This window comes from Dasypus novemcinctus, chromosome 23 (assembly GCF_030445035.2).
Source record: "Dasypus novemcinctus isolate mDasNov1 chromosome 23, mDasNov1.1.hap2, whole genome shotgun sequence".
Lineage (NCBI taxonomy): Eukaryota > Metazoa > Chordata > Mammalia > Cingulata > Dasypodidae > Dasypus > Dasypus novemcinctus.
The window spans coordinates 13,806,726-13,819,194 of NC_080695.1; the positions used below are offsets into that span (position 1 = coordinate 13,806,726).

The 12,469-nt window shown below is 55.9% G+C and overlaps 1 protein-coding gene across 7 annotated transcripts in view; it reads right to left on the minus strand.

Moving 5' to 3' along the window:
* Positions 1 to 1,251: 1,251 nt before the first annotated feature.
* SMURF1 (SMAD specific E3 ubiquitin protein ligase 1) overlaps positions 1,252 to 12,469 on the minus strand; it is a 109,735-nt gene continuing 98,517 nt past the window's right edge. For 4 of the 7 annotated variants that reach the window (XM_058285806.2, XM_058285811.2, XM_058285810.2 and 1 more), the window contains 7 exons: positions 12,300 to 12,414; positions 11,059 to 11,237; positions 9,775 to 9,912; positions 8,898 to 9,018; positions 7,639 to 7,840; positions 6,040 to 6,124; positions 1,252 to 4,452 (listed from right to left, as the gene is read on the minus strand). In XM_058285806.2, the coding sequence (XP_058141789.1) occupies positions 4,353 to 4,452; positions 6,040 to 6,124; positions 7,639 to 7,840; positions 8,898 to 9,018; positions 9,775 to 9,912; positions 11,059 to 11,237; positions 12,300 to 12,414 (940 nt within the window). In that variant the 3' untranslated portion in view covers positions 1,252 to 4,352. The remainder of the gene's footprint in view (positions 4,453 to 6,039; positions 6,125 to 7,638; positions 7,841 to 8,897; positions 9,019 to 9,774; positions 9,913 to 11,058; positions 11,238 to 12,299; positions 12,415 to 12,469) is intronic. The other 3 variants (XM_058285812.2, XM_058285809.2, XM_058285807.2) reach the window with 1 other exon arrangement.

Below are 12,469 nucleotides of genomic sequence, written 5' to 3' on the forward strand. Positions count from 1 at the left end.
CCATGGGGGGGGCAGAAACTTGAAAAAATTTATTTTTCGGCTCAAAAAATTGGGGGCAGAGGACTAAGGACATTATGGGGATGAGCGGGCGTCCCCAAGCCACTGGCACCGCAGGCCCGGCGGTGGCGCCTCCAGGCTTTGAGGGTGGCCCCCCGGGACCGCCCGCTCGGTTCCCACGTCCGCTTCCCCGCGCGGACCCAGCACAGCGGTGGCGGCGCCGGGGCCCCAGCAGCTCCCTCGGGCCCCTCCAGACGCCCCCTCCCCAGGCGGGGGGCTCTTCCGACGAGGCGGTGTCGTGTTGGATCCTGTCTTGTTCTGAGAACCACCACGTGGCGTGTCCGTTGACGCCTTCGCCGTGGGCCTGACTTTACAGAGCAGGGAGCGGCACAGCCCGGCTCAGGGCTGGCCAGACCCCCGGCTCCGGCTCGGCCTCCCTCGCCCTGCGCCGGCCGAGCACCCCTGCCAGGCCGAGGACGGCGAGACGCTGGCCCTGGGGCCCGTGGCCCCGGCCGGGCTGCCTGCTTCCTGGGTGGCAGCACGGCTGCGGGCTGGTCCGGGCGGGGACGGCGGTGGCTGCAGCCGGCCCGGGCCTCGAGGCCCGCTGAGGAGCAGCAAGAGGCAGAGGCGCGAGGCCGCGGGACGGGACGAGAAAGCACGGGCGCCACGGCGGGCGAGGCTGCCCACCTGCTCTGCCCCCGCGTCACACCAGCACCCACGGCCACGCCCCGCAGCGGCCGGGCGGGGGGAACTGGGGCGCCACCTAGCGCAGGGCCGGCGGCCGGGAGGTGGGAGCCGGCGTGAGGGAGACCCGCCCACGCACCTGCACACACCTGCGCGTGGCCAAGGGAAAGAGGAGGCGCGGGGGCCTCGGCGTGGCTCCTGCGGGGGGTCGGGCTTTAGGTGGCGGGGGCGGAGCTTCAAGGGGGCTTGGAAGGGGCCACGGGCCGGGCGGCAGGGGGGCCGCAGGGGACGCCCCCGCGACCCAGCCAGGAGCCCGAGGGCAAACGGTGCCACTTCCCGGGCGGCTGAGCGGGCAGCCGGCGTCTGTCCCTGGGCCTCGGGGCTGCCCTGCGTGCAGAGGGCTCCCAGGCCCCCGGGCTCCCCAGGCCCCTCCCGACCGCCAGGCGCCATCCCCAAGTTCGTCCCTCCTCCCGAGAAGGCCCTTGCCAGCACTCCTGGCCACCGATTTCCTTTCCTGCGGGATTACAAGAGACTGGAATTTCATTTCCACACCAAAATAACAGGCACCGAAAATGTAAAGTTGTGAGTTTATTGCATATGTAACAAAATGAACCTGCCCTCCTGGGTCCAGCCTGCTGTACAATCACTGTTTTGTTTTGTTTTGTGTTTCCAGCTGGTTCCATAACCACATTAAATAGAACTAGTATTTCTTTAAATACTTTTGATTTTTGACAAAACCGAACATTAGTGTACAACTTTCACAAAATAAATCAGCAATAAAAACAGTGGGAAGAATAACAAGGATAGCAGCAATACTTAAAAACAAGACATTACAAAATAAATTAAAAAATACATTATAAAGTGGTTGAGAAACAAAAATAAACAAATTTTTAAAATTCCTACTTTGTTTTGGGAAGGCTGCCGTGCAGCTCGCCTGGGGCCGGCTGCGGGGGCGGGGGGCGGGGGGGGCATTTTCTCTGCAGAAGGCCGCTCCTGACACCTCCAACCTGAACTCGGACCCTACAGCCGAGCAAGCTTTGGGGCCAAAATCAGATCTAGCAAGCAAGCTGCTCTCTCCAGAAAGCGAGCACTCGACTTCCTCGGCCCCACGCGTTCCCAGCCAGCCTTCTGGCTTTCCCTAGTTAAAGCTCGAGCAGAATGGTGGTTTGCTACGTCCCTGAGTGTTGGCTGACGGCCGCTGGTGAGGACAAGCCTGAAACGTGGGCCCGGAAGCGCCTGGGACGACGGAGAGGGGCGGCGGATGAGAGCACGCGTGGAGAGGGTCTACGCAGGTGCAGAGTGGGCGACGGGGGCTTTCCCCCTGGACAGCACTCCGTTCTCTGGGTTGGCTCGACGAGGACCAAACCATCGTGGATAGTTAAGGTTCTAGAAGTGCAGCGCCACCGACAGGCAGGTCTGTTTGGACCAAGTGAGCTGGAGTGTGGAAGAAGTCTCTCTCGGGCTCCGTGATGCCCGCGGCCCGTGAGGGCCTCAAGGGAAGGCCGCAAACCCCACATGCAGTTCAAGGCGAGGGACGGAGGCCCTTCCTGGCTGGGCAGTGCAGGGGGACACGGGACACATCCTCTGGACCAGGGCTGAAGTGCCACCGGACACGAGAGGGGCAGGGCCACCCCACCACAGTGGGACGTTCCTGCACTCCCTCCTAACGGCAAGAAGGTTGTTTTACAGGTGGCACGTGCCCATTCCTGCTCAAAGCCTCTAAAACCACAAGATCCCGGCTTCCTTCCACATTCCTGCAGATTCGGGTGACGCCACCAGGAAGGCCCCAGGGCCACCTCCCTCGAGGTCACTGCGGCTCTTGCTGGGCATCGTGCCCTCCCGGCGTGGGCTTGTTGTAGAGCGCAGGCCCCTCAGGGCGGGCAGCAGTTTCTACTTCCTCACTCCTCAAGGCAAGGCGGGACGTGGCCACCAGGGAGCCCGATGCTGACCCGCACTCATAATGTCACGTGACAAGACAAGGCGCAGCCCAGCTGCAGCAAGGCAACGCGGTTGTGGAACACCCCCAGTTTGGCCTGGACCTCTTGAATGGACTCAACTTTCCTTCTGAAGCAAATCCCCCGCAGCCTCCCTTCCATTCTAGAACCTCAGTGGCCCACGAGGGCGGCTCGCTGGCAGATCCCATGGCCTGCCCAACTGGGCCGAACTCTTGTTGAGGGTGACAGGAGTGTCATCGAAGTCCATACGTTCCTACATCAAACCACAACTGCTTCCGGGGCAAGCACAGGAACCAGAGCACCCCAAAAACACCACCGCTTAAAGGCATCAGTAACAAAAAGAAGGGGGAGCAGAGTCATCCAAAGGGTACTTTCTAGTCCGTCTCAGACCACGGCTGGGTCCCACGCTTACCCCAGAAGCTTGAACAGCAGCTCTAGGTCTTGCTAATGCAGCCACTCCTCGACAAAACAAATTCCGGAAAACCATACGGGAAAACTGGCTGCTGATTTTCACTGAAGCTTAACAATCCTCAGTCATGCCACTTTGCTAAGATACTAACTGTTGTGCAAGTTGGAAATTGGTGTTAGAAATGTAAGGTCTGGGCTTGCTCTGGCCTTCCTCACAAGAAGACATTTGGGTGAGTTGAGTAGCAACTGTTAGTGTCCCCAGCTGACACAGGGCAGGGGCCAAGAGCCACATGGCATCACCCCCTTCTGCGGGCCCAGCTCTACTTCCTATGAAACAGAACTTCAGGGGGATTTGCCATCGAGATCATTCGCTCCCCCTCTCCCTTTTAAACACATTCTCACCAGCCAGTAGCTATAAGAACAGAATTTTGTTAGTTTAGCTCTTAGCAATTTCCCCATCATGTCTGTTAATATCTCAGGTAACCAGTCTAACAGGGTGTGGAGATCACAGCTTTGGGACTGGCTGGTGGGGTCTGAGGCTGGTTTTGATCCGTTCTTCTATAAGCTCCATTACGTGGTCTTTTCATTGGAAAAATATTTCAAACTGGATAATGTGGCAACAGGGACTCTTAAAAGGAAAGAGAATTTGTGCAAAAAATTTTTTCAGCCAGGATACCCTGAAAAGGAGTACCCCTGCCTCGGGAAAAGCCGCCCCAATTCCGCTATCTTCCCAAAGGGGAAACAACGCTTCGCACTGGAGCTTCCTGCTGCGGCAGAATTCCAATGAGCATACATTATACACATACTGTTCAGGTAGAAATTAATCCGCGGCCCAGGGCAGGCTGCTGGGGTGTGAAATTTGGAATTCCAGCTCTCATAAAATAGCCGCCAGCTGCTGAATTCAAGAAGGGGCCTTGAGGCAGTTCTGAGGCAGAAGAGCTGGCCGGTCCACCAGCTGCGGCCCCTCAGCCAGCCAGGCGGTCCTCCCAGAGGCCTGGGCCCAGCACAATCCCTGCCACGCCACAGCAGGACAGCCCTGGGGGCCGGGTACCAAATGCTGGCCCTGGCTGCGTTTTATTGGATGGGTGATGGAAGGGGGCAGGATACTGTAATAAAGGAGGCAAACATGGGTGGGAGCCACCAGCCAAAGTCCCCCCAGCCCTCGCCCCTCCACAGGGGAGCCGACCCCTTCCCTCAGGTGAGCTCAGATTCCAGGGCCTCGGCCAGCCTGCAGGAGGCGCACGGAGGGCGCAGGCGCTGGCGTTTGCTCCGGTGGCGCAGGAGCTCGAGCCTGCTGCGCCGCTGCCTTCACTCCACAGCAAAGCCGCAGGTCTCCTCCACCGCCGTCAGCAGCTTCTCGTAGAGCTTCTCGTAAGACTCGTAGGGTGGGATGTCGATCCGGTTAAAGCTGGAGGAGACAAGAGCCAGAGCCGCACTGTGGGGGGCAGCTGCTTGGCGGGTGAGGAGGAGGGGGAGCTTCTCTCTTCTAATGCCACATTTCCTCAATCAACACCCAGAAAACAAATCTTAAGAGCTTTAAAAGGAAAATAAAAACCAATTCGACTTCATTCATTATATTAGGATGAAGTACTCAACTGGTTTGCTTTTATTTTGGGGAGGGAGGGTTGCTTTTTAATTTGGGGAGCAATCATTCCTCTGTACAGGAAACCACCTTTGCAGACCCCTTCATTCAACCTGGCTGGCTGGTGGTCAAGTCTTCACTAACAATTTGTCACGTGTCCCTCCCTCCATGATTTCATCTGAGACCAAAATGGGGTGGTTTGGAAAATGCCCTGTAAAAACAGGAGCAATATATCAAAACTAATATAATGTCAAATCCCTGAAAGATGAAATGGATATTAACCAATTGGCTCACTATCTCCACGGGGAATTCATTTCCAGTTTTTGTGCAAGGAAGAAGACACCCTTTAAGAAGTCAAAGTCGTGAGCCAGAGGACGTGCCCGCCCTACTAAATCACCAGGGGCGACGTGCTCGGGGGGTTTCGTGAGAAAGAGTTGGGTTAAATGGCACAGCAGTCTTTTTCCTGGAGATTTAGCACTCAGGGATATTTTTGCTCTCCATTTTATTCTAGGCACTAAACTATGAAATGGCACAGCGCCTGGGGGAGGAGAGCAGCCGCTGTGCGCCAGCGTGCGGTGACAAGGTGCGGGTCACCGGGCGCTGCTCCTGCGGTGGGTGCTCGCGCTCGGCCAGGCACAGCCCGGCTGAGTCTGTTCCATGGAGCGGAGAACCGAGGCAGAGCACTGTGGAACCTGCCCCACGGCTCGCAGCTGGGAGGTGAGCCAGCCAGCAGCCGGAGCCCTGCCCTGCAATCCCGACCAGCGGCCGTGCGGCTACCCCGCGCTGTGCTGCGGCAGCACGGGCGCTTCTTCTCCGGAAGGAGGGGAGGCCGCTGCTCAGCAGATGCTTCCCAGGCAGAGTGCAGGCCCAGGATTTGAGTTTTAAGCCACATAGGAAATAACCAAGCCAGGCGTTAAAAAAATTTTAGGAGGTACTTTGGATTGAGCCCAGGACCTCACGCATGAGATTTAGGTGCTCAGCATTGAGCTACATCTGCTCCCCCAGATATTTTGAAGTTAAAATTGATGGAGAAAATATTTTTCAATAGATATGTTACATCAGTTGTAGGCAAAGTTCAAAGAACCAATAAATCCACATGAGAAACTGCACACCTCCCCTGCTGACACACAAATACCACCGCCACGTCATGGCAAAGATGACGCCCCCACGCGAGTGGGACCCAGAGGCTGCTGCTGAGGACAACGCGTCTCACACTAACCAGCTTCACGACAGGGGCTCCTGAGCGCCCTCATCTACCCCAGCGTGTGCCAGCGCCAGTCACTACCTGGGACCCTACAGGTGAAATGCGGTACGCTACCATCTGAAACCGGATTTCAAAAACATCACGTGAAAGACAGCACCCGTGGCGGGGCGCGCTGCCGGGAGGCACTGATGCACAGGGGTGCACCTTACCAGGTGTGGGCCTTGGGGAGGTTGTCCGTGTTCGCGTCAATCAGGTGGATGGTGAAGAGCCGGGGCCCTGCGGCGCCTGTGGAGCCTTACACAGAACATTCTAGTTAATGCGCTTCCCAGGCCAGGCCGTGCGCATCCCAGGGGCCGGACCCCACCTCGACCCCCCGCACCGCGCTGCCTGGCGGGCTGCTGCAGGAACCGTGGAACTCACGGGGCAGCGGACCCTTGCCTGCTTCCAGGATCGAGGGCAGAGGTCCGGTGCAGACCGTCCCAGGGGCAGGGCTACGGCCAGTGCTCGGCCCACGCCCCTGACCTGGGGCCCCCTCCTGTGGAGGCACTGCCAGAGTCTAGCCCCTAAAGCACTAGGGATTTGTTCTTTCACAGAAACGTTTTCAGGTGGGCCTGTGCTGGCAGAGGACAGCAGCATTTTTCTGAGATAAGTGGGATGTGGAGTCAGGCAGCCTCGCCAGGCAGAGGAGAAGGGTAAAAGAAAAAGAAAACCATCTGAGGGCAAAGCCCCGAACCCAAGGAACTTCTCTCATTCAAAGAGGATCCTGAGATAAGGAAAGCCCATGCTGAGTGCTCTGCACGTGAAATCTATCTGCTGTGACTATTAACATGTAATGCTCAAGTCACTAAATTTTAATATGATAATATCCTTTGCCCTCCTCCTCCTGGCTATCAGAGCCATCAAGTGGCAAAAATCAGATATTGTACAAGATCACAGGGCCAGGAAGAAGCCCGTGAAGACGCCCGGCGGGCCGGGCCTGCCCGTGAGCCCCCAGTCTCCTTGAAAGGCACAGAGGCCTCAGTTTCTCCACCTGCGCAATGGGGCTAAGAGGCCTGCTCCGCTGTGTCACAGGGGTGGCCTGCAAGGGCCCAAGCCCCCCCAGGCTAGTCAAGCAGGAGCTCCCGGACAGGGGGCATGGCACAGAACCCCGTTTGTGTTTGTGCCTCCCTCCCCACCAGCAATTCCACAGGTGGAGGTTACAACGGGGACAAAGGACACAAACGCCCTTGGGATCAAAGTCAGCTGGGAAGGAGGTTCATGACACTGGAGTGGCGACTCTGTCCTGGCAGCGTCAGGTCTGGCAGGACGTCGCGTCCAGAAACTTGAATCTCCTGAGGACCTTCCTCCACTCCTTCCGGCGGGCACAAGACTCCCTCGGAACCTGAGTGCACCAGAGGCCACCTCGGGCTGCCCTCCCCGGGGCAGGCAGGGTCCCACTCCCGGGGCCTCCTGCCCAGCTCCTGACAGCAGTGGCCGCTAACCAGGCAGGGCGTGAGCTGCACCTCGCCTTCCCTCAGGGCCTCCTGGGACTGAGCTGCTCAAAGCCCTGTGCTCTCTGGAGCGCACGGAGAGGTGGGAAACCACGTGCCTGGAGCAGCCCCCCGATCCTCTGCCCAGCAGGGACCCCCCGCTTGCTCACCAACGGCATCTGCCTGGCGAGCCCTCAGCAGGGCCGAGCATTTGTTATAAAGAACACCCCTCACGGCTTTTTCTGGTAGACAGCTCCGAAAAGCCCCCCAGCCCCACTCTGGTTCCTCCAGCCCAGGCTGGACACACAGTGCCAGCAGCCCCGCCGCCACGTCAGTCACCTTGCAGGGCCTTGAAGCCTTGGAGGGGGACTCGTGTCGAGCCGGTGACAAACTGCAGGAGCCGGGCCCTCCTCTCCTCATCGAAGGTCTCCACCGCCTGCCAGAACCAGCGGACGATGTTGCTGTCCGCCACGCAGTGCTTCAGGCGGGTGTTGGACTTCCAGTCGTTCAGGTCGATCTTATCCAGGCCTCCAATGATCAACTGGGAAGGTGTTCAAGGGCAAATGATTTCTCAAATGTATCAACAAACACCATGCTGCACCTCAAAAGTTCCCAATGACCTCTTAGCTCCCATACGTGAAAAGGAATGAAAAATTTGGCTCCCAGAGCCAAGCCACCACCATATCCAGATAAGCTCAGGGCCCCATTTGGGCAGGAATAAAGAGGAAATAAAACGCCCGCAGCCTGAGGCTCCGCTCTGCCTTCTACCTCCAGGCCAGGTGACAACCCGAGACAACAGTGCACACAGCGCGCTGGCACGATCTCCCGGCAGCGCTCTGTGTTTATGTGCTTGCGCCGTGACCCGGCGTGTGGAATGAGGAGGAAGAAATTAACGGGCAAGACTGGACGGGGTGACTGGAAAATGGGACCCCGTTACAGGGCTCTCCAGGCCACTCCACGTTCCGTGCAGAGAAAGGAAGGCCGCAAGAGTTCCGTGGGCTCAGTGTGCTGAAAAAGTTCACTCCAGAGCTACTCCCCAGCCGAGGGAGGTGCTCCTGGCTCCCCAGCCCCTGGTCTCCCACTGGTGGCAGAAAGACTCTGAGAAATGTTTTAAAGGGTTGAGCTATTTGGCTTCAAACAAATGGACAAGGGATGAGTGAATCACTGTTGGCAAGAACATGAAGTGTGACTAGAGGGGACAATAACACTTTGTTCTTACTCTAACAATAACTGGAATTAAAAACCAAAAAGCTGACATTGTAGGGGAACTTGATCATAGACAAGATACTTTGAGATCTGAGGTGGTAACACAAGGTTATGGAATCTTCACTGCCAGCAATCCTGAAAAACAGGTTGAGCCACAAAATACCCTGAGCAATTCCCAAAGAATGATCCAGAATCCTTGCCAACCCAGTGGACACCTCTCCCTGTTAAAAACTAGCACAAGCACCCTCAACACCCCTGCTCGCTCTAGCCTGACTGTACCAGCCGGGCACACCCTGGCCTGCCGGGACACAACACGCGCCTCTCTCTGCAGCGAGCTTTTCAGACCCGCAGGCCCCGACAGCCTGGCTGGGCTCGGCCTGCCCACCACGTACCTCCAGTTCTTTCTGGTCAAAAGGCTTCAGTAAGTGTTGAGGGATGAGCTCGTTAAACCCTTTCTGAAGAGCCAAGAACTGGGCTTCAATTCCTCTCATAAACCTCCAATTTACATACAACCTGAAAGAAGCAGTCCCAAGTTGGAAGCAATACCAACTCAGTCCCGGGAGACACGCTCTTCCTCCCTGAGAAGGCTCTGCTGTCTCGAGCCAAGACGTGCGACTCCAACCCAGCCAGATCCCACCCCCACCCCCCTACTGAACAAACTCTGGCAATTGGGGTACCTAGAGCAAGGGTTGGATGGACAACAAATCCGCACGTGCCCCTATCAGTTCTAACGTGACGGGCGATAGCGATCACTGTAATGTGAAAGTCCAGGCGAACACAAAAGACCAGGCATGCGCACACCACACAGCGCCTGACGCATGGGCACACGGACGTGCCTGCACACTCCTACGTGTCCCATGTAAGGGACGGGCCATTCACTTCGATTTCCTTAAGAGTTGTAAAAAGAGGCTACAACAGAGAGTTCCTGGAGACTGACCGCAGGGGTCTCCCCTGCCAGGCCTCCTGCTCTCTGCCTTCACGCCCCACACTGGGAGCCCCTGGAAGCTCTCTCCCCCAGGCAGTGGGGCTGTCACTCTCCCTTCAACACCTCAGCCACCATCACCCAGGGCTCCCCAGCTGAACCCAGCAGCTTCCCAAAGTCTCCTCCGCCAGGGCCAGGCAAGCCTCACCAGGGCCCCCGTTTGTGCCACGAGACTGCAGGTCCTGAGGAGAGGAGCCACCACAACCCAAACATGAACCCAGCTGTGCCCAGGACGGTCCCAGGCACCTGAGCTCCCCATAGGGGACCCCAATGTCCCCGGACATTACCGGACATATTCCTTCTTGTTCTCCTCGGTGACAGGAACGTTTCTACCATTGGGTTTCAGCTCATGCTGCAGAATCCGCCCAAAAGCATTGTGTTCCACACAGAAGGTGTGGTCCAGCACAGGGGTGATGTCGTTCTCTCTGTTAGGACAGGAGATGGGTGTCAGCAGCCACCGGGTGGCAATGACCGGAATGGAGTAGGAAACAGAACAATCCAGTCGGGAGAGAGAGGTGGCCTTTACTGACTGCCAGGCCGAGCTGCAGATGGCAGGGCAGGTCAGGGGGCGGACGCAGTGTCACAGGAGAGAGCCAGGGCCACAGCTCGAGACCCGGAGGTGTCTCGACTCCTGGCTGCCCAGGCACGGAGGGAAGGTGATGGCTAGCTCTGCCACTCTGCGGCATTACAAGACAGAGCGCCCTAATCGCTTTGCCAACTGGGTCTGTGAGCAGAAATGGAGCCAAAGGGGAAGCACCCTGGAAAAGCCACGTTGAGAAATATGCCACGTTTAATGATGTTGCCGTCAAAGGCAGTCCTTTCAAATGTACCACTTCAAACAAAAAATGCACTTGGAGAGCTAAAACCCGTGCCTTAATTTGCTGTATTTCTGGGAAAAAACTGAAAGATTTTCCATGGGATGAAAGACCTCACTCTTCCGACTGCCCAGTCCAGTTGGCACAGGGGAAACGAGAAGACTAGGCGGCTCAGTACACAAGGGGGGCCTCGACTCCTGTCGGCCCAGCAGCTGTTCCTACGAGTTGGTCAAGGAAGCCCTCGCCATGGCGTGGAGCATCTCTCCTGCAAGGCTGGCCCAGTGACAAGGACCTGCCACACGTGCAAGTTCACCCTGTCACTGTGCCTATGGCTTTGAAGAGGATTCTCAAACGAAGGTGACTAAATATTAATTTTATTTTCATACTTTCTTGACCCTTCTAGAGATAAACTGGAGACAGGCTAGAGGACTGGGGATGTTGCCCTATTAGCACCCATGACTGAACCTTAAGAAGTCAAGAAACAACAGAAGAACTAGTCTGTGAGGAGAAGCAGGCTGAACATTATGAGGAACACAAGCCCAGTAAGTATTTTTTTGTAAAATCTGCTTTTTTTGTTTCTGGCTCTAATACCTGGTTTCTTTATTTCTCTTCTCTGGTTTCTCATTCACCTCCAAAACAAATGCGGGCGTACGCACATGCGCACACACACACATACACACACACCCAGATGCATTCGGGGTCTGCTCTGCCACTGCCTGTGAGTGCTCGTTAGCGCGGCAGGGAGGCGATACTTACAGAATCCACACCAAGCTCTTATGGAGCTCTGGGTCCACCGATTCCAGGTCCGAGAGCTGGATGGGTTTCCCCAGCAGCTGCTTGTAGAAGGGGACCGTGAAGCCCCCATTTATGTAGTGTCCGTGGAACACAGCCAGACCCATGATCCGACCCACAAAGTGGAAATAAGACAAATGGTCCTGGAGGGGGCGCCAGAGAACACGCGTTCGTTAGAAAAATGCCAGCCAACTACTCCCACCATCTTGGGAGGACTGTCCCACCGCCCCAAAGAACAGTCAGTCACACACTGGCTGCTCTCACCATCAAAGGGAAGAAGGCTGCTGAGGTGGTGGAAATCCAGAGCACACCTTCCCATAGATGAACTGAACCACATTTCGTGTGCCTAGCCCAAAAACCCTCTCCTTGCAAGCACTGCATAATTTACTGAGCCCGGTGCAAAATGAAAATTATTTCAACAGGGCAGCAACAGAGCGGTAAAGTGAGCCCGGGGCCTTGCCCGCTGTGGGCCTGCCAGCTCGCACAGCTCGCACACCCGAAGCTGGTCCAGCTTCTTCCCACCGCACTACAAAGTTCCCAAGAGCCAAGGGCAATTCCATGTCTCCCTCTGTATCCCTCCTCCAGTCCCACCAGAAAGGAAGAGAAGAAAGCCAACAAGCCAAGTGAAAGAACCATTCTAAAACCAGAGCTGTCCTTTATTCATTAGGGGACCTCATATTTCTACATTTCAATGTGAATTATAATCATCTCAGAAAATTAGTCAAAGCTTGCTTTCCATGTTGGTAACGGTTCTTTCACTTCTGGATGCTCAAGAAGAGCTTGCCCTTGACTTCTCAGGGGCAGTGTGCCTACAGGACACAGCCCTGAGGGAAGAGACTTCCTCCACGTGCCCGTGGCCTGGCCTTGGGAGCTTGTTTCCTCCTCTCCAAAACAAGCAGGCCAAGAGCATCAGCATTTGTGGCTCAAAAGGCCAATTATGGAAATATCCCAATTTTGACTGGGAGGAGGAAAGACAACACTTGGCAACCCATGCTCAGAAGGACACTCTCAGTCAACAAGGTAACCTCGCAAATGTGGGATTGAAATCCTCCATCTCAGACAAGTTCTCACTCTACACCTTTCAATATCTTATCTACTATAGTCTTTGAGTAAGTCCACTGTGACTAGACAAAGAATTGAGAGAGAAACTGAAAATCCATTCTAAAAAATTCTCCAACCTTATGTCTTGATTTATTGATACTTACAGGGTTGATTGAAGAATCTGGATTGATTTGCAACATATAGATATTGTCGGTAGAATACTGGAAGAGTCCATAATAGGGGTTCAGCATTTCATGGCACAATAAATAAAGCCACTCCCTAGGAAGAACAAAAGCATTTAGCGTGCTGACATTTCTAGCTTTCAGGTTTTACA